The sequence below is a fragment of the Eschrichtius robustus genome, chromosome 10, assembly GCF_028021215.1.
Source record: "Eschrichtius robustus isolate mEscRob2 chromosome 10, mEscRob2.pri, whole genome shotgun sequence".
Taxonomy (NCBI): Eukaryota; Metazoa; Chordata; class Mammalia; order Artiodactyla; family Eschrichtiidae; genus Eschrichtius; species Eschrichtius robustus.
Genome location: NC_090833.1, coordinates 23,285,020 through 23,310,799, shown reverse-complemented (window position 1 = coordinate 23,310,799; position 25,780 = coordinate 23,285,020). Strand labels below are relative to the sequence as shown.

Genomic DNA, 25,780 nt, shown 5'->3' with positions numbered 1-25,780 from the left:
ATCTTAAATGTACACCACCAAAGCATGACTTAACATGTCCCAAGAGAATCTGGCCCCCCCACCCCCATCCTTAGCTTACTCATTACATGGCACCCCAACCACCCATTTGCTCAAGTCAAAAACCTGGTACTTACTCTAGAATCCTACTCCTAGACGTCCCTCGGATTGTCTTTCCTAAATGTTGAGTCCATACTCACTTTGTTCCCTCTCTCCCACCATCAACCAATCACAGGCATCATCATCTCGGGCCTAGGTAAATGCCAAAGCTTAACTGATTTTCTAGTTCTTTGCCTCCTTCTCCAACCCATTTTCAATACAGCTGCCAAAATGAACTCTTAATATCCAAGCATGTTACCTCAGGCTTACCCTTCAATGTCTTCCCTTTGCACCTAGAACAAGCCTTGGATGACTGGGTGCTGCCACCAACTGCCTCTATTTCATGCATCTCTGCTGGGTCTACAGTGTACCAAGTTCTCTGACTCAGGGTCTTGCTGCATGCTGTTCTCTCTGCTGGGAAGTAGAGTGCCTGGCTCTTTGCTGGTCAGTCTTTTTTCACCATCAGGTCTCAGCTTAGTCTCCTGTCAGAACCATTCCATCCCAAGCAGGTCCCCCTATTAGTCTCAATTACTGTGCCCATTTGTTTTGGCCTCACGGTATATTCCAGTCTGTTATTCATTAGTTTGCCTCCCTTTCTAGAATGTAAGCTCTATGAGAAGGGTGTCCTATTCACAGCTATATCCCTAGCCTAGCACAGTGCCTGGCACATAATAAGCATTCAATTAATATTTTGAAAGTTCATCTAAGTTCAGTATCCTGATTTTCAGATGAGGAAAGAAACCCAGCTAAGGGCCCATCATTTTACCTAGTTATTACATTGTTACACTGAGCAGCAGTGTAATAGCTGAGCATGCACTCAGGCTCCAGACTCACTTGGTTTGAATCTCGTATCCTCCACTGACTAGTGTGATGCTGGGGATATTACTTAACCTCTTTGCCGGTTTCCTCACTGGGAAGTGGGGATTACAGTGCCTACTTCATAGGATTGTTGCAAAGATTAAATTAATATAAGGATGGTGAGGGGCATATGATTTAATTCTGATTTTTTACTGCACAAATTTAAAAACTATTTCTGCAAGCATTCCTCCAGCCCTTTGCGTCTAGAACACAAGAAACAATGTTCTTTGAATGACATTAACAGTAACGTCCACACTCTTTACTGCTTAGGTTGGAACTTCTATCTGGCCTATAAAACCAGTTTCTTAGATACTTGAGAGAATCAAATTCCCACAGTAATGTTTGTGGGAACTCCCTTGTGAGCCACCTATGAAGAATTCCTAACAGATAATAGAACTCCTTTACCATTAGCAAAATTGGCACCTCACTGTAACCTTTGGGACAGGAATCTGAAACCAGAGATAAACAATTCCTTCATGGGCAGACATCAATTTTGGTCATGAGGACCATTCAGAGAGCATAGGCGATCTGCTTGCTAGAACAAAAAATAATACTTTCTCTGTGCATAAGGTCAAAAATAATAACAGAATTTTAACATATTATTCTATTATCTGTGCATTGCCTCCAACAAGATTTTCCTAGAAGTACAAGAAAAATCTTCAATCAGTGGCCTACAAGGTTAAAAAAAAAGTGATCAAGAACATATGAAAATAACTAGGACATTAAATATCATCAAATGGCCAGTTTTCATTTATTTTGAAAACTATGCAAAGACACCAGACAGTTTTAAAAAGGGTACAGTTAATATTTTATTGTCACTTATCAGATGGCAGTTAGGTATATAGTCTTCATACTTGATCATCTTTCCTTTTTGTAAATAAAAAAAAATTACAAGTTTTAAACAGCCAAAGGCTGGTCATGTCTTCAGAAAACATGATTAGATTAATTCATTAATGGTGGCTTCAAGTTTTTCCTTATTAGCTCCAGAAAATTCACCCACCTGTTGAGAGAATATTGAATTGCCATTAGATGTAGCACTGCATCCCTATTTTGTATATCAGATATGACCATAGAATGGGCCTGGGGAGGAGAGGAAGTATAAGCTTATTTAAAATTTACATCCACGGACAACACCCAGTTCTTTAAAGTTAAAAACTAAAACTAAAACAAAAAAAAAAACCCTCAAAAGTCAAGACTCAGTTTTTTTACATAAATACCTCTGAACAAGGATAAATGAATGCACTGTGATATAAATATGAAGCACCAATCACAGAGATTAATCACCAAATCCCTGTGATTTTAGTTTTAGCAAAGATCAATTATCAATGAGATGTCACATTATGTACTTAATGAAGAATGACATATTTAAATATTCTTAAAAGGAAAAAACGGGGATGTGCTTCCCAATGTGAAGGGTAAGTCACTTCAGTTTCTTCTTTTATATATCATGCTTTCCTATTACCCAGCTGGTTTTCTTCAAGGTCAGATGTACCTACCTTCTGTCCCTTTTTAAAAAACTGGAAGGTTGGCATGCATTTGACTTCACACTCTGAAGCAACATCCTGGGGGGAAGGGAGGTGTAGAAAGAAGATAAAAATAAGACTATAAGGAGTATTGAGCTCTGGCACCCGTGATCTAAAACCAGATTCTTTTTCCTGCTATGTACCCAGAACTCAGCATTAGGACTTTGTGCCAATTTTTATATGCTGAAACAAGGACTACAATGGCAGCACAAAAGCCAAATTGGTTATATTCTTAATTAAAATTCTAATTAATATGTACTCTCATCTTTGAGAGATACTAGAATCAGATACTATACAGTGACTCAAATTGTTTAATCGAATTATTCCCAGTTGTACTGGAGTAAGGTACATAGATGATGATCAGAAAGGCGAAAGTTTAGAGTTAGGGACAGGAACAACTTATTTACAAAGGACTTGTTCAAGAATAAAGTCATGGTGATCTAGACGGACAGCTCCACACTGGTTTTTCTGTTTTGTTTTTGTTTTTTTTAAGATTGATTGATTGATTGATTGATTGCTATGTTGGGTCTTCGTTTCTGTGCTAGGGCTTCCTCTAGTTGCGGCAAGTGGGGGCCACTCCTCATCGCGGTGCGCGGGCCTCTCACTATCGCGGCCTCTCTTGTTGCGGAGCACGGGCTCCAGACGCGCAGGCTCAGTAGTTGTGGCTCACAGGCCTAGTTGCTCCGTGGCATGTGGGATCTTCCCAGACCAGGGCTTGAACCCGTGTCCCCTGCATTGGCAGGCAGATTCTCAACCACTGCGCCACCAGGGAAGCCCCCTGTTTTTGTTTTATAACCCCTACCTCTCAACACCTTGTTCACACCAGGTTTGGGGGGGGGAGAATGCCATGAAAATGGTTTGGTTTGGACAAGAGTTTCAACTGAACAGGTCCATTAGGGATCAAATACATCAGCCTGGCACCGCAAAGAGGATCAGGAGAGAAGTGAAGAAAGAACCACACAGCCCTCACCAAGCAGCAAAAGCTGTGGAGGACACCAACCACGGAGGCAGAACTCTGAGAAGCAGACTACGCAAACCAAAGAACTTCCACAGGAAAGGAAGGAAGGTCAGCTAAAAACACTGCGGTGACTTCCAGGTGGGGATTCGGGAGTAAGGGGCATGGGAATTAAAAATGGAGTGGTCCTAGGACTTCCCTGGCGGTCCAGCAGTTAAGACTTCGAGCTTCCACTGCAGGGGGCGTGGGTTCGATCCCTGGTTGGGGAACTAAGATCCCATATGCCAGGCTGCATGGCCCCCCCCCCCCCCCGCCAAAAAAAGGAGCCGTTCTTAGATTGAGCCACCAGTCAATGGTAGCACACCAGCTTAACTTCACCTGTTCCTCTGACGGGAAGAAAAGTGTGGTTTTTACATCTTTATGAAATTGCACATGTCCTGTTGCCAGTTTGGGCAGGAAGGGTGGTGGACACTGCTGTTTCCAGATAACCTTTACTTTTTCTTTAAATGCTGGGTAACAAGAAGCACAAGGGCAGTAATGGCTGCAATAAAATGGCTAGTATGCACTGAATGTCTACTATATTCCAGGCACTAAGTACTCACTGAAAGCAACAGTCATAAGGAAATTACCAAGAACCTGTGATAAGACCATCAAAATGAAGATCATAACATTTTAATTGTACCAATTTACAATTCCAGACATTTCCTTGTAGTATGAGAATCCAGGATGGAAAATGGGGTGGAGAGTTGACAGGAAGACAAGGAGCTGTGCATGTCAAGGTTCTGGACCTTGAGTAATCGGGAAACCAGAAGATGACAAGTTAGAAGGGTAGAAGGACTGGTTTAGCTAAAAGGTTGGAAACTGGTTGTCTAGGGGGCTGAAGCTGGTCTAGATACGTTACGTGGTTCATGTAAATGCTTAAAAAAAAAAAATCTCTGAATTGCTTGAATATTTGGGAACACTGGGCCGGCCCCTCCCAGCACTTGGAGAGCAGCAGTTTAGTGCAGTCCCTTCCCTCTCTCTTCCTGACACTTGTAAGCCGCCAGTTGGATACCATCTTTCATGCAAGCAGCTGGCAGAAGCCTCAAAAGAGGTGGGTGTTTGTTAGTTTTGTTTTTATAATACCACAGTGGAAGGGCAGTGGTCTGGAAAGTGTGAACCACCCTTTCCGCCACTTCTAATCATAGAAACATACAGGGGGTGCAACTGACCTGCATCACATATGCAAGCATGCAAAACAGGACCTGGAGATAAGTAAGTAAGGAAGAAGGAGTAGAAGGACCTTGAGCTCACCTCGTCTCTCGAGCACACCAAAATCACAACTAATTGTTAAACAAACAACCATCGACAAAGACTGGAACCCACCAAAAAAGATATTCCGCATCCAAAGACAGCAGGACCTGAACACTGATCACAACGTTCAGATGAAAAAGCTAATCGCAAAGCTTCATCAGCAGAAAATACAGGGTCCCAGTCAACGGAAATGAGGGTCTCATTGCTGTTCTCAGATTCTGGATGCCTTATACCTCTCCTAGCCAGAGCTTAGCATTCCTGCATTGGTACAACTGCCTAACTTACAATAAAATAAGACAAAAAACTAGAAACAAGATAAATGCTCAGAAGTGGTGTCAATGCTTTGAGAAAGACTTGAAGTGTTTTTTAAATCATGTTCATACATTTTATGTCTTAAAATTGCAGTCAAGGGCTTCCCTGGTGGCGCAGTGGTTAAGAATCCGCCTGCCAATGCAGCGGACTTGGGTTCGAGCCCTGGTCCGGGAAGATCCCACATGCCGTGGAGCAACTAAGCCCGTGTGCCACAACTACTGAGCCTGCGCTCTAGAGCTCGCGCGCCTAGAGTCCATGCTCTGCAACAAGAGAAGCCACGGCAACGAGAAGCCCGTGCACCGCAACGAAGAGTAGCCCCTGCTCGCCGCAACTAGAGAAAGCCCACACACAGCAGTGAAGACCCAGCACAGCCAAAAATTAAAAAAAAAAAAAAAAAAATTGCAGTCAAGTCTTTACATGGTAAATTTTTAGTTAAAGCATTAAGAATTCTCTCTCATTGCGTATGAAAGTGATTTTTTTAAAGGTGACACAGGATTCTGTACCATAATTGAATCCACCACCACTGGGCTTTTAGGTTATGCATATTCTTGTGAATAAATTCAGACATGTCCCAGGGCAAAAAACCTTAAAGTTGCTCGGTTTAAGAAGATCATTTTCAATTTTAATTATTTAGATAAGTATAATCTCACCTTTTTAATGGTCCGAAAGCTGTCACTGTATGGATGGATCATTTTAACTCATCTGCTGGTCAATATGTAAAAGGCTCAGATTTTGCCTAAGCATCTCTACGCTATGGTTCAATCCCCACCCATGAAAGTAAGCATTCCTAAGGGAATGAAAATATTCACTTTAAAGGCTCTAGATACATATGATTAAACCACCTCCCAATTTGAATGTGTCAGTTTATCCGTATGTATCATGATTTCTGACATCCAGTTTAAGACTTTTCATGTAACAGGATCCATCTGCCCTTCCCTATGCCAGTCACTGAAAGCACATGCTTTACTGGATTTAGAAAGAGACTCCAGTTCTGTGAGTGAACTGTTCAGGCCCATTTCTGCAATGGCCACAGAGAAAAACAGTTAATCAAATTCTTAAGAATATAAGAAATGGGGCAGTTAATGTGCTTGACAGTGTATCACTTCTACATGTTCAGTATTTTCTAGAATTTTTATGTTTGGATTTCTTCTAGATTGTATCTGGGGGTAAAGAATGAGGCAGAGATGCAACATCTTAACCCCAAATGGTTAATTGTTAATACATGGTTTAATAGATTTGATTCTACTTTTTTGGACTTTTTAGTCTTGTCCATGGATCTACATACCTACTCTGGTTACAAGACCACACAGGTTTAATTATTGCTGCTAATGTACTTTATGGGGCCTGTCCTTTCCCATCCTCTATGACTTCCCTCCTAATTAGTTTCTTAAAATACTTTCCAGGATTTTCCTGACTACATTATTTCAGAATGTCATGATCAATTTCCCAAAAATGTTGGATGAATCTGAGAGTACTAACTAGCATTTTAATAATACCGAGTCAACATCCTGGAAGACAGTATACCCATCTAGTAAAATCTTTTATGGACCTCAGTAAAGGTTAGTAGTTCTATAACTAATATTTGATCTCTACTGCCTCTGTTAATGTTTTATTTATTTATTTTTTTAATTATTTATTTATTTATTTTTATTTATGGTTGTGTTGGGTCTTCGTTTCTGCGCGAGGGCTTCTTCCAGTCGTGGCAAGTGGGGTCCACTCTTCATCGCGGTGCGCGGTCCTCTCACTATCGCGGCCTCTCCTGTTGCAGAGTACAGGCTCCAGACGCGCAGGCTCAGTAGTTGTGGCTCACGGGCCCAGCCGCTCCGCGGCATGTGGGATCTTCCCGGACCAGGGATCGAACCCGTGTCCCCTGCATTGGCAGGCAGACTCTCAACCACTGCGCCACCAGGGAAGCCCTAATGTTTTATTTTTTTTCTTTTGTTTGTTTTCTATTACTTGTTCTATGGACCAATTTGCCCACTCCTGTAGTGATCTGAAAGGCATGCACACTTAAAAATTAAGTAGTTACCTTTGAGGTTTTAAATACATTCTTGATCTCAAGTTTACCACTTCCCTCATTTAAAAACAGAAGGCTAGCCACTCTCTAATGACAGACCCAGTTCCTGCCATTTTAAAAAAAATAAACAATCTGGAACTTGTGTAGTCATATAAACACTGCCATAATCAGGATACACAACTCTTCCCTCACTCCCATAAAACCTCCTCAGTAGCTTCTTTGCGGTCAAACACTCCCCCTCTGCCCCCACCCCCGCACACACCCCCCCCCCCTTCCCGCCCCCCGCCTGTTCTCCATCCCTATAGTTTTGGCCCATCTCAGATTTTTATTAGTAAGTGTAACGAGGCTACATTTTACCTCATTAACTTTTGTTTCATTGGTTTCTAGCTCAGCACGCTGTATAGCCAAAATAACTTTAAATCTGCTGTTGTCACCTGTTATTAACTCATTCCTGGCTGTTCTCATCATAATGGAAACACATGGCATCCTAAAAGGTTGCAAAACTATCAGGCCTAAGTTGCTTTGTTTCTTTTTAGCTTATAAGTATCATACTCTGTAGAATTGGGAGTAGAGTCCACTGTTAAGGAAGTAAGATCAGTCTATCATTTTCAAAAGTAGTATCCGCACTTCACTATGCATACAGAGTTGTTTTGTGTGTGTACCACATTATATGTCCATGCCTCCTAACTGTCCATTTGAATCTATTACACCTAAAAGATAATCTCTTCCAGCCCAAGTGTTTGGAGATTTTTCTATTTTCTTTGCTGTTTGCCCCAAAGATACTTATAAACATTAAGTACCCTGAGTCTGCATGGACAGGAATTATCTGCATAAAAAATATAAACACAAATTCAGCCCCAAAATATTCCATCTATTTAATGATATGATCTAATACTCAAAATAATGAATTGATGTCATTTTTATCCCTCATCTGCATTCTTTTCGAGCCAAAATCAGGGGATGGTTTTACCTACAGCATTCCAAAGCAACAAAAAGAAGATCCACTCGTGTAATTCATAAATTCCATGGGGGAAAAACAACTCATGGATTGATAATGAACTCCTTTTTGTTTGAATTAACTGCCTTGCTAACTCTGCTGAATGGCCAGGTAAGTAGGAACTGACAGACTATCGCTGTGTGTATGGGGTGACCAAAGGGTTCTGGAACTCAATTTTTAATGCCACAAAAGGTTGATAAGGCTATTTAGACGGTGTAATAGTTGTCATTAAGAGTATTAAAAAAAAAAAAAAACCACACACACAAAAAAAATCATATGTTGCTCAAAGTGAAAGGTCCCCAACTTATGAGAAGGTCACTTCAAGGTCTAGAGGTCTACATACTTTCAGGGTGATGCTGAGGATGACAACCGCGTCTAAAGGAGGGGCTGTCATATTGAAGTCTGGGCCCGCTCTGCGCACCTGCTTCCCGAAGGTTCTGGATTGAGGCAGAAAGCATTGGTCCTGGACCCAGCATGGTACAGGGGCCAAATCCACAGGCTCTGCCTCAATCGACCTTTTTCCCTTCTGTGTAGCAGTCCCATTATCTGTTCAGGGGGGATGCTGATAAAAATAGTTCTCAATGGTCACTGCCTGGATGAAATGATACAATGTAGGCAGAGGGCTTAGTGCAGCATCTAGCATATGTTAGTACTTCCGAATAAAAATGTATTCACTTGCTGTCTGATAGGGTCAGTACCAGTTTCTTTAGTCCCTTCCAGGTGCCATTTTCACCTGGCTAAGGTGACGAGATTTAAAAAAATAAGTTAGGTTAAAATAGGGAGCAAGAGTTTTTTCGCAAACAACACATGCTGTCTACTCTTACTTAGAACAAAAACCCAGGACACATTAGAATAACTTTACTTGACAACCATACCAATTCATTCATTCTTCACCTACCACAGGTCAGACAGGTGTGCTGATAAAGAGGAAACAAAGGCGAATAAGGACAGAGGGTCCCTGATCCCAAGAAACTGACAGACTAATGAAGGACAGACACAAAGATCGTTATAGTAATAGCTAAGCTTACTGAATGCTTATCATGTGCCAGGCACTGCTCTAAGCACTTCACAGGTCTTATCTCACATGATCCTGACAACTGCCTTATGATGCTGGATTTATGATGCCATTTAACAGAGGCTCAGCCTGAGGCACAGAACAGATAACTTCACCAAGCCCACAGAGCTAATAAGGGACACGATCCTCCCATTGGACAACCATCAATCCACGAAAAAGAGGGGCAGAGGACCCAGGGGGACACAGAGGAAGGGAACTAACCTAGTCTGGGCATAAAAGGGAGTAACTAGAGGAGAATTCCTGGAGAGGATGTGAAGCTTAAGTCAAGGAGCTTGTCCGGCCAGAAAGAAAGATGAGAAATGTGCTGGGAATAAGCAATGTGGTACTGGGAGGTGCCCACAGGCTTAGAAAATACTGCCATACATTCCCCCCCCCCCCACCCTTTTTATAGACCCTTCTGGACCTTTAGCAGGATTTCCATGTTTGCTCAATGAATAATCAACCTTACAAGGTTGGTGGGGGCAGGTATTAAGATCTGGTCATAGACAGAAGAACCAAGGCTCAAGGGATACTAGAATGAGGCTAAAGCAGAAGTCACTGGGCCACGGGGCCATGACTGGAAGCCAGGTCTAGCACCTTTGTTGCCACTTCATACCCTAACCCACTCCTGCCCTGCTAGGGCTAAGCAAACCTGCCCACACACATTTAAATCCCTGCCCTGCTACTTAATAACTGTAACTCCATGGTCAACCTGGGCATCACGACAGGACAAAGGATTAAATGAATCCATACTTGTTATGCACAAAGAACAGTGCGCCTGGCCCAAAGTGCTAAACGAGCATTTGTTAAATTAAACCAATCTTGAAATGTTCCCCCAAATTCTTCTCTCAGCTCTTTATCAATCAGGCATCTTGGTGTTTGGTCTTTTCAATTTCTGTTTGTTAAGCATCTCAGAATGTTAGGTAGATTACTTGGGCTTTTAGAAAGAGACAGGTGGGGATTCCCTGGTGGCGCAGTGGTTGAGAATCTGCCTGCCAATGCAGGGGACACGGGTTTGAGCCCTGGTCTGGGAAGATCCCAGAAGATCCCACATGCTGCGGAGCAACTAGGCCCGTGAGCCACAACTACTGAGCCTGCGCGTCTGGAGCCTGTGCTCCGCAACAAGAGAGGCCGCGATAGTGCGAGGCCTGCGCACCGTGATGAGGAGTGGCCCCCGCTTGCCGCAACTAGAGGAAGCCCTAGCACAGAAGCGAAGACCCAACACAGCCACAAAAAAAAAAAAAAAAATTAATTAATTAATTAAAAAAAAAAAAAGACAGGTGACTAGTAAAGATGGGTAACAGATGCCTTAACCATTCTATTTTAGGATGTGATGTACTTAGCTCCTGACATCTAGGATTAAGCTCATAATTGGCACAATCACCCGTTCTTCTGAAATAAACTTTTTAACTAGGGTTGTAATTCTAGTGTTTTACTTATTTATGAGAACAAGCAATGTGTAATTAATTCAGAGAAAAAGGCCAATGCAAAAAGCTCAACATTATTCCAAATTTCCAGCCACGTACCTGACAGTCATCCACATCTACTTCGAGGAACACTACGTTGGAATACTTTTCAGAGAGAGACTAGAAAATTAGAAAAAAAAAAAAAAAAAAAAAAAATCCACAAAGATTTAGCACTGGGTAATGGCAGCCAACACACTCAAGCTTCTTAAATGGAAACTTAAAAGTAGGGACTAAAGATCCAAATATTTAGGGACAGGTAAGCATAAAAGACATTTTCCCTGAATCAAATTCTCCTTGGTATAAAATGATTTGTAACATCAACTCTGATTCCTGAACTTCAAATAGGGCCCATGTTTCACTGAAGAAAAACAAAACCACTTAAGACAACCAAATTAACTGCTGAAAGTTGTCTTCAATAGGCTGTATGTGTCAAACCTAAATTGTTATACTATGATTTTTAGACCAAAGAAAGATCCGACAACAACAAAACCTCTGTCCTTCTTTCCTGGCTTTGTGACCACCAACCCCAAACACACTAATAGTTTACAAAAGCAGAAGTTGGCTAATAAATACTTACATGAAAGAAAGGCTTGATCATTTTGCAAGGCCCACACCACGTGGCTGAGAAGTCGACTACTACGAGTTTCTCTCCTGCACTGTTCAAGGCTTCCTGAAAAGCATACTAAGGGAAAGAGAAAAGCAGATGTTAAATTACATTTATTTCTAAAAGCCCTGATAAAATGCGACACAAAGCACAATTTGGAGGTCCTGCTTTCAGGGCCTATTTTTTATTTTTATTTTTTTATTTTTTCATTTTTATTGTTTTTATTTTTTTATAAATAAATTTATTTTAAAAAATGAATCATCAATGAGTAGAGAATTTGTCAAAATCTAATGTAATCAATCAGATCAGGAAAATCTGGGGATCTGGAAGCACAATAATAGAAATTGCTAGGGACAGACAAGATGAGTTGACTGGCTAGGGATGGGCTGGAGGAAGCTAGAGGTTTGATCACACATTCCAGACATACTGGCAAGAGTGGAACCAATAAGAACAACAGTTTATATAATAGACTCTCAGCTTCCAGAAATCTTTATTGTTACAACAATTGTTACAGGGTGAAATACAAATGGATTTTCCAAATGTTAAATAAATTCATGAAAAAAAGGCAGGGCCTATTTTTTTTTTTTTAATAAAAAAAGGAAAACAAAGCAAATAAACTGAAGAAATCCTACTGTGGTGTAATGTTATTTGATAAGATGAAACAAGTATGATGTATACAGTGTATCAATATTCATGTCTTCATAAATCTAACATATTAATTGGTTAATCCACATCCAAACTAAGTAAATGAAAGGAAAATAAAGACATTTGTATTAAAAATGTATCCACATCTGGACTTCCCTGGTGGTGCAGTGGTTAAGAATCCGCCTGCCAGTGCAGGGGACACGGGTTCGAGCCCTGGTCTGGGAAGATCCCACATGCCGTGGAGCAACTAAGCCTGTGCGCCACAACAACCGAGCCCGCATGCCACAACTACTGAAGCCCGTGCGCCTAGAGCCCATGCTCTGTGACAAGAGAAGCTACCGCAATGAGAAGCCCACACACCGCAACGAAGAGTGGCCCCCGCTTGCCGCAACTAGAGAAAGCCTGTGAGCAGCAACGAAGACACAACGCAGCCAAACAAAAATACACAAAATAAATTTATAAAAAACAGTTTCCACATCAAATCTAGGTATAATATATAGTAGACATTCACTAAATGCTCATTGATTGATCCAAGGAATCACACTTCAATTGAATAAATCACAAAGGCACAGAATCTTGCAACTAAAACACCACAAGTTATTTTAAAAACTAAAACTTTTTGATTAAGCTAATATTATCTATGGTAGAACATCCAAAAGCTCAAAAAAATAAATATCAATCAAGGAAAACAACCTTCTCCACAGCCTTACACTCACTGCTGACATTAAGCATATGTCCTTATACTCTTTTTAATGGAGTTTCCAGAATTGAGATCATACATGCTATCGTTGATTTCTGCCCTCATTGTTGACCAAATGAAAAAGTTTTAGTCCCTCATGAAGGGAATTTTCTTTGTTATTTTTTGTAAGCAATGCTTGTTGAATAAAATTGCACCAGTAGAAATGATCAAGAAATCCCTTACCACCAACCTCCCTGAATAATTTACCAATGGTTTTGATACTGTAACCCTAGCAACCTAACCTTCTAGTTAACAAGGGACGACTCTTTTTTAACCACAGTCAGTCAGCTGGTGCTGACCAAAACCAAGGCCATGAAGAGAAATCAACACACAAACATCTATATCTGAAGTCTCGGTTTTCTTCAAGGGGAAAAAATGCAGTCACATTGGTTTAATTAAAAACCGCCCCCCTCCTTTAAAAGCTAAGAATCAGATCAGATTTGGTCCAAGTAAAGAAGAAAGTAAATAAAGCACTGTTAACAACAACAACAAAAAAACTAAAGTGAATTCCTCTGAAGTTACTTCTCTAGATTTCTAATTTCTGCCTCATGTTTTTTGGGGAAAACAATTCACAAATGGTGTTTCCTGGAATGGTAGGTCATGACTTCTGTACCCTTTTCAGTTATGCAGGTACAAACCTGCATACAAATAAACACACCACACCTCTGGGTGTGGGGAGGTGTGTGCATGCAGTGGAGAGTGCACACAGAGAGTAAGAAGTACAGAAATTATTTTCCCAAACCATCACCGATTTTTTTCCAGATGAATTTCCTTCAAAGCCTTCCCTAATGTGACTTTTTTAGGTCAAACCAGCCATTCTTTACTGCAAGATCCAGATAAGACAGGAAAATAAAGATTGACAATGTCTGGTCAGATGAATACATGGTTTTGTGAACATGGTCGGCCCTCAGCAAATACTGGTGAGGTTACTCTCAACCTAGAATATCTTTCAGCAATGACTTTTGACTTCACTGAACATGAGTTGCAGAGCCAGGTATATGTAAGACTTCATGACAAGTTCTATTCTCTGGATAATAAAGTTTGCCCAGAACAGCCATCAGTGTGAGAATGATTCAATATTATCTGACTAAGAAGCAAACCATAATTTCTACCTCCCAGAAACTACCAGTGAGGACTGATAAAGGTCCCCATCACTAACACAAACATTCTGAAAACAAAACAATGTATTTGGGGCAGATGAATAAAAGCAGCACCTAGCATCTCTTTTCCTAAACACACCCATTCCTGAAGGTAATCAACAGGCATAAGAGTGGTTTGTAAAGCATTTAGCAAAGTGCCTGTGTGTTAAAGTTGGGAGTTCAAGAAATGGCAGCAGGGACTTCCCAGGTGGCACGGTGGTTAAGACTCCGCCTGCCAATGTAGGGTACATGGGTTCAAGCCCTGGTCTGGGAAGATCCCACATGCCGAGGAGCAACTAAGCCTGCGCACCACAACTACTGAGCTTGCGCTCTAGAGCCCGTGCTCCACAACAAGAGAAGCCACAGCAATGAGAAGCCCGCACACTGCAACGAAGAGTAGCCACTGCTCGCCACAACTAGAGGAAGCCTGCGCACAGCAACAAAGACCCAACAGACAAAAATAAATAATAAATAAATTAAAAAAAAATATATATAAAATGAATAACAATCCTGCAGCCTGTGGAACAAAAACCACATTCACAGAAAGATAGACAAGATGAAAAGGCAAGGGACTATGTACCAGATGAAGGAACAAGATAAAACCCCAGAAAAACAACTAAATGAAGTGGAGATAGTTAACCTTCCAGAAAAAGAATTCAGAATAATGATAGTGAAGATGATCCAGGACCTCGGAAAAAGAATGGAGGCAAAGATCGAGAAGATGCAAGAAATGTTTAACAAAGACCTAGAAGAATTAAAGAACAAACAAACAGAGATGACCAATACAATAACTGAAATGAAAACTACACTAGAAGGAATCAATAGCAGAATAACTGAGGCAGAAGAACGGATAAGTGACCTGGAAGACAGAATGGTGGAATTCACTGCTGCAGAACAGACTAAAGAAAAAAGAATGAAAAGAAATGAAGACAGCCTAAGAGACCTCTGGAACAACATTAAACGCAACAACATTCGCATTACAGGGGTCCCAGAAGGAGAAGAGAGAGAGGAAGGACCAGAGAAAATATTTGAAGAGATTATAGTCGAAAACTTCCCTAACATGGGAAAGGAAATAGTCACCCAAGTCCAGGACGTGCAACGAGTCCCATACAGGATAAACCCAAGGAGAAACATGCCGAGACACATAGTAATCAAAGTGGCAACAATTAAAGACAAAGAAAACTTATTGAAAGCAGCAAGGGAAAAACGACAAATAACATACAAGGGAACTCCCATAAGGTTAACAGCTGATTTCTCAGCAGAAACTCTACAAGCCAGAAGGGAGTGGCATGATATACATAAAGTGATGAAAGGGAAGAACCTACAACCAAGATTACTCTTCCCGGCAAGAATCTGATTCAGATTCGAAGGAGAAATCAAAAGCTTTACAGACAAGCAAAAGCTAAGACAATTCAGCACCACCAAACCAGCTCTACAACAAATGCTAAAGGAACTTCTCTAAATGGGAAACGCAAGAGAAGAAAAGGACCTACAAAAACAAACCCAAAACAATAAAGAAAATGGTCTTAGGAACATACATATCAATAACTGCCTTAAACGTGAACGGATTAAATGTTCCAACCAAAAGACACAGGCCTGCTGAATGGATACAAAAACAAGACTCATATATATGCTGTCTACAAGAGACCCACTTCAGACCTAGGGACACATACAGACTGAAAGTGAGGGGATGGAAAAAGATATTCCATGCAAATGGAAATCAAAAGAAAGCTGGAGTAGCTATACTCATATCAGATAAAATAGACTTTAAAATAAAGGATGTTACAAGAGACAAGGAAGGACACTACATAATGATCAAGGGATCAATCCAAGAAGAAGATATAACAATTATAAATATATATGCACCCAACATAGGAGCACCTCAATACATAAGGCAACTGCTAACAGCCATAAAAGGGGAAATCGACAGTAACACAATAATAGTGGGGGACTTTAGGGCTTCCCCGGTGGCGCGGTGGTTGAGAATCTGCCTGCTAATGCAGGGGACATGGGTTCGAGCCCTGGTCTGGGAAGATCCCACATGCCGTGGAGCAACTAGGCCCGTGAGCCACGACTCCTGAGCCTGCGCACCTGGAGCCTGTGCTCTGCAAGAAGAGAGGCCCCCGCTTGCCGCAACTGGAGGAAGCCCTCGCACAGAAACGAACACCCAACACAGCCAAAAATAAATAAATAAAAATAAATTAAAAAAAAAAAAACACAGTTCGGGTACTTTCTTTAAAAAAAAAAAAAAGAAAAAATAATAGTGGGGGACTTTAACACCTCACTTACACCAATGGACAGATCATCCAAAATAAAAAAAAAATAAGGAAACAGAAGCTTTAAATGACACCATAGACCAGATAGATTTAATTGATATTTATAGGACATTCCATCCAAAAACAGCAGATTACACTTTCTTCTCAAGTGTGCACGGAACATTCTCCAGGATAGATCACATCTTGGGTCACAAATCAAGCCTCAGTAAATTTAAGAAAATTGAAATCGTATCAAGCATCTTTTCTGACCACAACGCTATGAGATTAGAAATGAATTACAGGGAAAAAAACGTAAAAAACACAAACACATGGAGGCTAAACAATACGTTACTAAATAACCAAGAGATCACTGAAGAAATCAAAGAGGAAATCGAAAAATACCTAGAGACAAATGACAATGAAAACACGATGATCCAAAACCTATGGGATGCAGCAAAAGCAGTTCTAAGAGGGAAGTTTATAGCTATACAAGCCTACATCAAGAAACAAGAAAAATCTCGAACAATCTACCCTTACACCTAAAGGAACTAGAGAAAGAAGAACAAACAAAACCCAAAGTTAGCAGAAGGAAAGAAATCTTAAAGATCAGAGCAGAAATAAATGAAATAGAAACAAAGAAAAAAATAGCAAAGATCAAGAAACTAAAAGCTGGTTCTTTGAGAAGATAAACAAAATTGATAAACCATTAGCCAGACTCATCAAGAAAAAAAGGGAGAAGACTCAAATCAATAGAATTAGAAACGAAAAAGGAGAAGTTACAACAGACACCACAGAAATACGAAGCATCCTAAGAGACTACTACAAGCAACTCTATGCCAATAAAATGGACAACCTGGAAGAAATGGACAAATTCTTAGAAAGGTATAACCTTCCAAGACTGAACCAGGAAGAAATAGAAAATATGAACAGACCAATCACAAGGAATGAAATTGAAACTGTGATTAAAAATCTTCCAACAAACAAAAGTCCAGGACCAGATGGCTTCACAGGTAAATTCTATCAAACATTTAGAGAAGAACTAACACTCATCCTTCTCAGACTCTTCCAAGAAATTGCAGAGGAAGGAACACTCCCAAACCCATTCTACGAGGCCACCATCACCCTGATACCAAAGCCAGACAAAGATACTACAAAAAAAGAAAATTACAGACCAATATCACTGATGAATATAGATGCAAGAATCCTCAACAAAATACTAGCAAACAGAATCCAACAACACATTAAGAGGATCATACACCATGATCAAGTAGGATTTATCCCTGCGATGCAAGGATTCTTCAATATACGCAAATCAGTCAATGTGATACACCATATTAACAAATTGAAGAATAAAAACCATATGATCATCTCAATAGATGCAGAAAAAGCTTTTGACAAAATTCAACACCCATTTCTGATAAAAACTCTCCAGAAAGTGGGCATACAGGGAACCTACCTCAACATAATAAAGGCCATATACGACAAACCCACAGCAAATATCATTCTCAATGGTGAACAACTGAAAGCATTTCCTCTAAGATCAGGAACAAGACAAGGACGTCCACTCTCACCACTATTATTCAACATAGTTTTGGAAGTCCTAGCCACGGCAACCAGAGAAGAAAAAGAAATAAAAGGAATCCAAATTGGAAAAGAAGAAGTAAATCTGTCACTGTTTGCAGATGACGTGATACTATACATAGAGAATGCTAAAGATACCACCAGAAAACTACTAGAGCTAATCAATGAATTTGGTAAAGTTGCAGGATACAAAATTACTGCACAGAAATCTCTTGCATTCCTATACACTAATGATGAAAAATCTAAAAGAGAAATTAAGGAAACATTCCCATTTACCATTGCAACAAAAAGAATAAAATACCTAGGAATAAACCTACCTAAGGAGACAAAAGACCTGTATGCGGAAAACTATAAGACACTGATGAAAGAAATTAAAGATGATACCAACAGATGGAGAGATATACCATGTTCTTGGATTGGAAGAATCAACATTGTGAAAATGACTATACTGCCCAAAGCAATCTACAGATTCAATGCAATCCCTATCAAATTACCAATGGCATTTTTTACAGAACTAGAACAAAAAATCTTAAAATTTGTATGGAGACACAAAAGACCCCGAATAGCCAAAGCAGTCTTGAGGGAAAAAAACGGAGCTGGAAGAATCAGACTCCCTGACTTCAGACTATACTACAAAGCTACAGTAATCAAGACAACATGGTACTGGCACAAAAAGAAAAACATAGATCAATGGAACAAGATAGAAAGCCCAGAGATAAACCCACGCACCTATGGTCGACTATGACAAAGGAGGCAAGGATATACAATGGAGAAAAGACAGTCTCTTCAATAAGTGGTGCTGGGAAAACTGGACAGCTACATGTAAAAGAATGAAATTAGAACACTCCCTAACACCATACACAAAAATAAACTCAAAATGGATTGGAGACCTAAATGTAAGACTGGACACTATAAAACTCTTAGAGGAAAACATAGGAAGAACATTCTTTGACATAAATCACAGCAAGATCTTTTTTGATCCATCTCCTAGAGTAATGGAAATAAAAACAAAAATAAACAAATGGGGCCTAGTGAAACTTCAAAGCTTTTGCACAGCAAAGGAAACCATAAACAAGACGAAAAGACAACCCTCAGAATGGGAGAAAATATTTGCAAATGAATCATAAGACAAAGGATTAATCTCCAAAATATATAAACAGCTCATTCAGCTCAACATTAAAAAAACAAACAACCCAATCCAAAGATGGGCAGAAGACCTAAATAGACATTACTCCAAAGAAGACATACAGATGGCCAAGAAGCACATGAAAAGCTGTTCAACATCAGTAATTATTAGAGAAATGCAAATCAAAACTACAATGAGGTATCACCTCACACCAGTTAGAATGGGCATCATCTGAAAATCTACAAACAATAATAAATGGTGGAGAGGGTGTGGAGAAAAGGGAACCCTCTTGCACTGCTGGTGGGAATGTAAATTGATACAGCCACCATGGAGAACAGTATGGAGGTTCCTTAAAAAACTAAAAATAGAATTACCATATGATCCAGCAATCCCACTAGTGGGGATATACCCAGAGAAAACCACAATTCAAAAAGACACATGCACCCCAATGTTCACTGCAGCACTATTTACAATAGCCAGGACATGGAAGCAACCTAAATGTCCATCGACAGACGAATGGATAAAGAAGTTGTGGCACATATATACAATGGAATATTACTCAGCCATAAAAAGGAACGAAATTGGGTCATTTGTTGAGACGTGGATGGAGCTAGAGACTGTCATACAGAGTGAAGTAAGTCAGAAAGAGAAAAACAAATATCGTATATTAACGCATGTATGTGGAACCTAGAAAAATGGTACAGATGAACCGGTTTGCAGGGCCAAAGTTGAGACACAGATGGAGAGAACAAACATATGGACACCAAGGGGGGAAAACCGCAGTGGGGTGGGGACGGTGGTGTGGTGAATTGGGCGATTGCGATTGACATGTATACACTGATGTGTATAAAATTGATGACTAATAAGAACCTGCTGTATAAAAAAAATAAATAAAATTTAAAAATTTTTTAAAAAAAGAAGAAAAGCAATGGCAGTGGCCATTCTTAAAAAAACTTTTCATTTCTTCCTCCTCACTTTTATAGTCCATTAACCCACTTGGAGCTGAAATGGCTCCAGCGGCTCTAAACTACCAAAACCTCAGAGTTGTCTTGGCTGGCCCACGGCACCAAGTCCATCAGGATGAAAATCTAAAGTGTACTCAATATTTACAAGAAACATTAGCTTAGCTTTTGATTGACTCTGGATCATAGTTTTGAAGATCAACTGATTATCAGGGATTTGGGCCCTAGGCCATAGTGCTTTTCTGGGTAATGAATTTCCTGTCACCCTTGTACATCTTGGTACTGATGAGGGGAGGAGGGTGCCACAATTACGACAACTAAAATAGGGAAAGACCGAAATGTGCTCCAGGAACCAATTTTCTGCTTGTAGTGTTTGGATTCTGAGACAATTCATATAGACCAAAGATTTCTCACTCCTTTCATAGGTTTTCACATGTTCTACTAATGAGGTCACCAGACTCTGCAGAAGACCACCTGCTCCTCCCCTCATAGACTGTTGTTTGTCACTCAGTAGACACTGAATAAAAATATGTGAAAAAACTCAATATTAAGGCTCTCTCTTTTCTTTTCTTCTTTTTTAATAAATTTATTTATTTGTGGCTGCGTTGGGTCTTCGTTGCTGTGCACCGGCTTTCTCTAGTTGCGGCGAGCGGGGGCTACTCTCCATTGCAGTGCATGGGCTTCTCATTGCGGTGGCTTCTCTTGTTGCAGAGCATGGGCTCTAGGGGCGCGGGCTTCAGTAGTTGTGGCACGCGGGCTCAGTAGTTGTGGCTCGCGGGCTCTAGAGCGCAGGCTCAGTAGTTGTGGCACACGGGCTTAGTTGCTCCGTGGCATGTGGGATCTTCCCGGACCAGTGCTCGAACCCGTGTCTCCTGCACTGGCAGGCGGATTCTCAACCACTGCGCCACCAGGGAAGCCCAAGGCGCTCTCTTTTCAACCAATGAAAAGGTTGTTAATAAGTCATAAAAGGTTCACATCCCTTGACCCTGCACTCAAGACCCTAACCTGAGGAAACAGCCTGAACTCTGTATAAAGCCTCACGAACAGAAACATTCACTGAAGCGTGGAAAACTGCCCAAATGTCCAGCAATGTCTTCAGATATTGAAATGATTACAAAAAGCTTCTAATTACATGGAAAGTGTTCAGGCTAAGTTAGACGACAAACACACAGCTCGGAAATAAAAATAACCTCAACTATTTTGTGGTTGCGTCTAGGAAACAGAAGATCTCTCTTCCCAAACCTTCTACAACGATCTTTATGTTTTCTGGTTGTAAAAGGAACAAAAAGATAAGGAACCATTAACAGACAAGCTTCCATTTCCAAAGCTAACCCCAGCACCTAAACCAGGTCGGGGCACTCGACCCGCCTTTCCCCTGCTTTACTGGGGTGGGCGGTATCGCAGGATAAACGGTTTCGTCCCACTGTTTGAGTAACATCAGTTTTCTCCCACTCAGTTTTGTGCCTCTGCATTGAACATCCACTTCTTGAGGGGCCACAGTACACCAGACACTGTTAGGCTCTGAGTTTTCCGAGCAGGAGGGTATTAAGTTTGCAATAACTCTCGACATGCAGCACTTTTTGTCTTGGGCATTCCTAAAAGGACAGAACCGCCGTCTGGGTACCCGAAAGCCGACGAGCACACAGCGGGGCGCGGCCGCTCTCAGGGGCACTCCTGGCTCCAGCGAAACCCACCGACCACGAAATTCACCGTGGGTGAATCACAGATGGTTAGGGCAGTGAAGGTCCCTGGGCCCAGCCTTGGGGGCTGAGTCATTCCAAAGCCAGAGCTGCCGGAAACACGCCCTGCGCCGCAGGAGGAGGAGTCCCGAGGGCGCGGCCCGGACTTCACCTCCTTGCCGCCACCTGGGCCCCTAGAGCCGGACTTGTACAAGCGAAGGGGTTTGGGGGGGTGTCTCCAGCCCGGAACCGCTCCCTTCGCGCGGATGCAGCACGCGTCAGCTCTGCGGCCAGGCAGTGCTGGAGGCAGCCGGGGGTGTCCGGCCTAGATCCACGCCCCAGGGAGCTCACTGCACCCAGCGCGGGTGGATCACGCCGCTCCCCGGGGAGAGAGTGGCAGCCAGCAAGCCCGGGCTTTCTCCAAGGAGCCCTCCACCTCCTTGCCCGGGCCCGTGTCGGGGCCAAAGGCAGACTCCCTCCATCCTTTACCCAATCGCGGTTTCCCGGCTGGGGTGGGGAGGGGGCGGAGGCTCAGCGGAGGACTCCAGGGCGCTCCCCACGCGCGTGCATCCCCCGGGCGCATAGGTTACGCGGACCTAGCCCTGCAGGGCACGCTCCACCGCCCCGGGAGCGCCCAGGCCCGGGCTTCTCGCAGTCCCAGACCGAGTCGCCGCGTCCCCTTCCTCCAGGGATGCGAAGGGGCGGCCTGCCCACCTCCGGCCCACCGCCTACCCCACCTGCTGGGGCTGCGCGCCGCGCCCTGGCCGGCCCCGGAACGCTTACCTTGCTCTCAATCTGCTTCACCATCTTGGCTGCTGGGGTCTGACTAGCGACCTCACACTGGAATATACGGGAGAAGTTCCAAGACGCCGGACGAAGCTTGAAGAGCGCGCAGCCCGCTTTCCCTTTATAGCAACGGTGGGCGGGGCGGGCGGGCGCGCGCGGCGTAAGTGGCGGGGGCGCGCCCGCTGGGGCCTCCTGGGCCCGCCAAGGCGTCTGGGCTACGCCCCGCCTCCCGAATGCGGCCGGACGGGGGCGGGACCGCCGGCAGGGGCGGGGCCGGAGAGGCAGGGATGGGGCAGGGCTGGGGCAGGGCTGGGGCAGGGCTGGGGCAGGGCTGGGGCAGGGCTGGGGCAGGGCTGGGGCAGGGCTGGGGCAGGGCTGGGGCAGGGCTGGGGCGGGCGCGGGGCGGAGCTCCTGGGAGTCCTCTGGGCTGGAGACCTTCGGCGCCTCCCACCTGTACCCCACCTGGGAGTGGGGATGGGTGACGTGAAGGGCGCCTGCACTGTGCGTGGCGGGCGGAGGCTACCCCCAGAGCTACAGGGTCACCTGGGAAGGGGCCAGCCAGGCCTTAATCGGAGGTGCCCAGGCTCGAGAAGAGGCCACCTACGATTCCTCGGAAAGGCCCGTCGCACCCCTGCCCGCCAGCCCCGCGAACCCCACAAAATGCTGAGTAACGATAACCAGGAAGTGTTTCTGCGTGTGCACCTCCGCCTCCTTTCCGGAATTTATCGCGAAGGTTCTCTTCTCTTCCCTCCTTCCTGTTTTTTCACTTTAACGGGGAACCTGCTGCTCCAGCGTGACACAGCAGTTTAGTGCGGTAGTGACGGCCGGGAAGTGGCTGGAATCCTGCGAAGCAGACAGCTAATGGGGGTTGAAAGTCCCGCCAGAGTGACGCAGTTGTGACCCTGAGCAGGCGTTGACCTCCCGGTGCCTCAGCTTTCCTTTCTGTAAAATGAGAATCATGATGGTCCCTAACTCCTGGCGGTGGTGTTTTGAGGATTAAGTAAAGTGCTTGTACAGTGATTAGGAGAGTGCTTGGCACATGGCAGGCACTCAAAAAGTAGTTATAATTAAAGCAGTTGTGAGCACTAATTAGTCGTGCTTGGTGTCATGTGTTGGCAGGACTGGGGATCGTGGAAGGCGAGTATGTTAGCTGGCATTGTGAAGCCAGGAGGGAAGCTGGAAGTGGAAACGGGCAAGTTGTTGAGCTGGAAGGAGAGCCAGGAGGCTGGAAAGGAGTGGGATGCTGTTGGGGTGAGAGGGCGGAGCATGAATTTTCAGGTGGAGGCACTCTGGGTGCAGCGCATCTAGGTGTGATTGGCTGGGATGGTGAAACTGCTGCCTGGCTTCTGTCGGCTCTTTCAAACAGAGAGGAGGGAAGGAAAACAGAGGTTTTGAACCTCTTGTGCAAAGTTTCTAAAAGGTTGAGGAACACAGTCCATGGGTAAGGATATAGACAAGGGACACATTCTAAAGACAGTCCTAGACAGAGGGAGGATGGGCTGGCCTGAATGCAGCAGCCTTCCTGTAGAGAATAAGGACTAGTGGGGCAGAGAAGAGGCCTTACGGGGTACCAGGAGCACAATACAAAATTTGCTTTGCTACTGCTGTGTCTTCAGCCCAACTTACATCCCAGCTTCTGGGCCTATTAGTTGGTACGTTTACATGGGAGATGACAATAAATATTTGAGCTGTAGGAAGTGGAGGTACAGATCTCCATTGGCCATCCAAACCACCCTCAGCTGACATCTCCTCTTCAAGGACCTTCCAAATGTCCAGGACCAATGTAGAGGGGGGATTATGGGGGATGCTACAATTACAGGGAACAGGGAACTGGCAGGCGAGCATGTGTATTAAGAGCCTGGACTCTGCAATTAGATTCCCTGTCCTCATACCCACTCTACCACTTAGTGTCTGGGTAGCTCTAGACAAGTCTAAACAGCCTTCCTATGCCTCAGTTTCCTCACCTATAAAATGGGGATAATAATACCCTGTGCTACTAGAAGGGTCGAGTGAGCTAAAATATATGTAAAGTGCTTAGAACCATGCCTGGCACACAGTAAGTGCTACATAAACTGTGTTTACAGGCTATTAATAAGATGGTGACATCCCTGTGGAATGATGGCAGAGGTGGAAGGGGAGACTGTAAAACAGGTGTCAAAGTCCTAAGTGAATTAAGTTATCAGGAAATTCGTAATGAACGGTGAGCTCGGTAACATGAATCTCAAAGGAAAAGGATTTTTTCCCCCCTCAGAGGGTGAAAGAAAACTGGGCTAGACTTGGCCCTACCCAAAGAGGAAGGTCCCCTGCTTACAGGGACATGGGAAACTCAAGTCCTTAGGATTTCAGTTGGGGCAAGGAGGTAACATTCTGTGGGGAGAGTGAGATGCAGGGGAATCGCTGGGACAGCCCAGTGAGGGAGGATCTGTTTGTGCAGAAAGGTAGGGGTGAGAAGAGAGAGAGGGGGTGATATAAAGGCCTTTTTTTGGGGGGTTGGTTCTGTGTATTAGTCAGAACTCTCAGTTGTAAGGAGAAATTCCAGCTCAAACGGACTTAAACCAAAAAGAATTAGTAACTCATACAAGTAGGAACTCCAGAGGCCTAAAGCTGTCACAGGAGCACCATAGTTATTGTTTCATTCTCAGCGGGTTCTCCACCTAATGCAAGACTAGCCCCTCCAGGCTTAGGTCCCTACCATTTTAGTGTCCCCGAAGAAAGGGCACTCTTCTCCCCTGCTCTAGTAAGTGCCCTGGAGGCCGACCTTCATTGACTTGAGTTGGGGGTAGAGGAGGGAATCAGCCTTGCTTGAACCATTTATTTCAACTAGGAGTGAGCAAATTCCAGGGGGTTACCAGAGAAAGGGGAAATGCATTTTGGACAGACTAAAATGGTATTTCTATGTTGTCAAGAAAAGCAGAAATGAGGAGCTTGGGTGATGAGGTTGCTTCAAGTTTCTGGGTCAGCTCAGTCTGAGGGGCTCCCTGAGGGACCGGAAAAGTAGGCTTGCTGTCTTTGTTCAGGTTCGAATTTTAAGAAGATGCAGCTCTAGGGCTTCTGAGCAAGCTTCTCTCAGATCACACATTTCTCTAAGTATGAACCCTGACTGCCTCATTCAGCATAGCTGAAGGTATGTGATGATACCACAGACTCCTGGACCACACCCAGGATCACAATCTTTTGAGGTATATCCCTGGACTCTGCATTTTAAAGCAGCATCCCAGGTGATTAGATACACTAAGATTTGATAAACTTGGCCTTGGGATCTCCAAAGGGAGGCCAACAATTAGTGAAGCTTAAAGATTGTCTAGCAAGAGAGTTGAGATGAAGACACAAAAGTGAACATGTAAGTGATGTGAAATTGGGAGCTCAAAATACAATGGTAAAGAAGATGGAGCTCAAAATACAGTGGTAAAGAAGGAAAAGGAACAAATACAAGTGTCGAGCAGTCATTCAGTGCCAGGCCTGGAGCTGGGCATATTGCATCATTCTTCTCAACATCCCCTAGGAGATAGATTTAATTCTTCCCATTCTACAGAGAGAATGAAGGGGAGAAAGTGCCAGCACAGTTTTCAAGCCAGCCCACCTACATGTCTTGAATTTCCTCATGCCACCAGTGACAAATATCTAACATTCCTTATACTAATTTATGAACTCTAACTATAAGGATATTTGAATAGTTTGCAGAAACTCCCTCTA

General features: G+C 43.2%; 1 protein-coding gene across 1 annotated transcript; it reads right to left on the bottom strand.

Annotated features, from left to right (window-relative positions):
- Positions 1–1,681: 1,681 nt before the first annotated feature.
- TXN (thioredoxin) lies at positions 1,682–22,241 on the bottom strand. Its single transcript, XM_068552500.1, has 5 exons — positions 22,085–22,241; positions 11,149–11,253; positions 10,632–10,691; positions 2,451–2,516; positions 1,682–1,954 (listed from the first exon to the last, which is right to left on the bottom strand). Exons 1-5 carry the CDS (start codon positions 22,106–22,108, stop codon positions 1,892–1,894), a joined length of 318 nt encoding a protein of 105 aa, XP_068408601.1. The 5' UTR covers positions 22,109–22,241; the 3' UTR covers positions 1,682–1,891.
- Between the last annotated feature and the right edge of the window lie 3,539 nt (positions 22,242–25,780).

Excerpts from the sequence above, each read along its gene's own strand:
- TXN (XM_068552500.1), bottom strand. The coding sequence starts at position 22,108 with ATGGTGAAGCAGATTGAGAGCAAG. Across the intron at positions 11,254-22,084 it reads TGAAGCAGATTGAGAGCAAG|TATGCTTTTCAGGAAGCCTT; the intron begins GTAAGCGTTCCG and ends TCTTTCCCTTAG. Across the intron at positions 1,955-2,450 it reads TTTTTAAAAAGGGACAGAAG|GTGGGTGAATTTTCTGGAGC; the intron begins GTAGGTACATCT and ends TTCTCTCAACAG.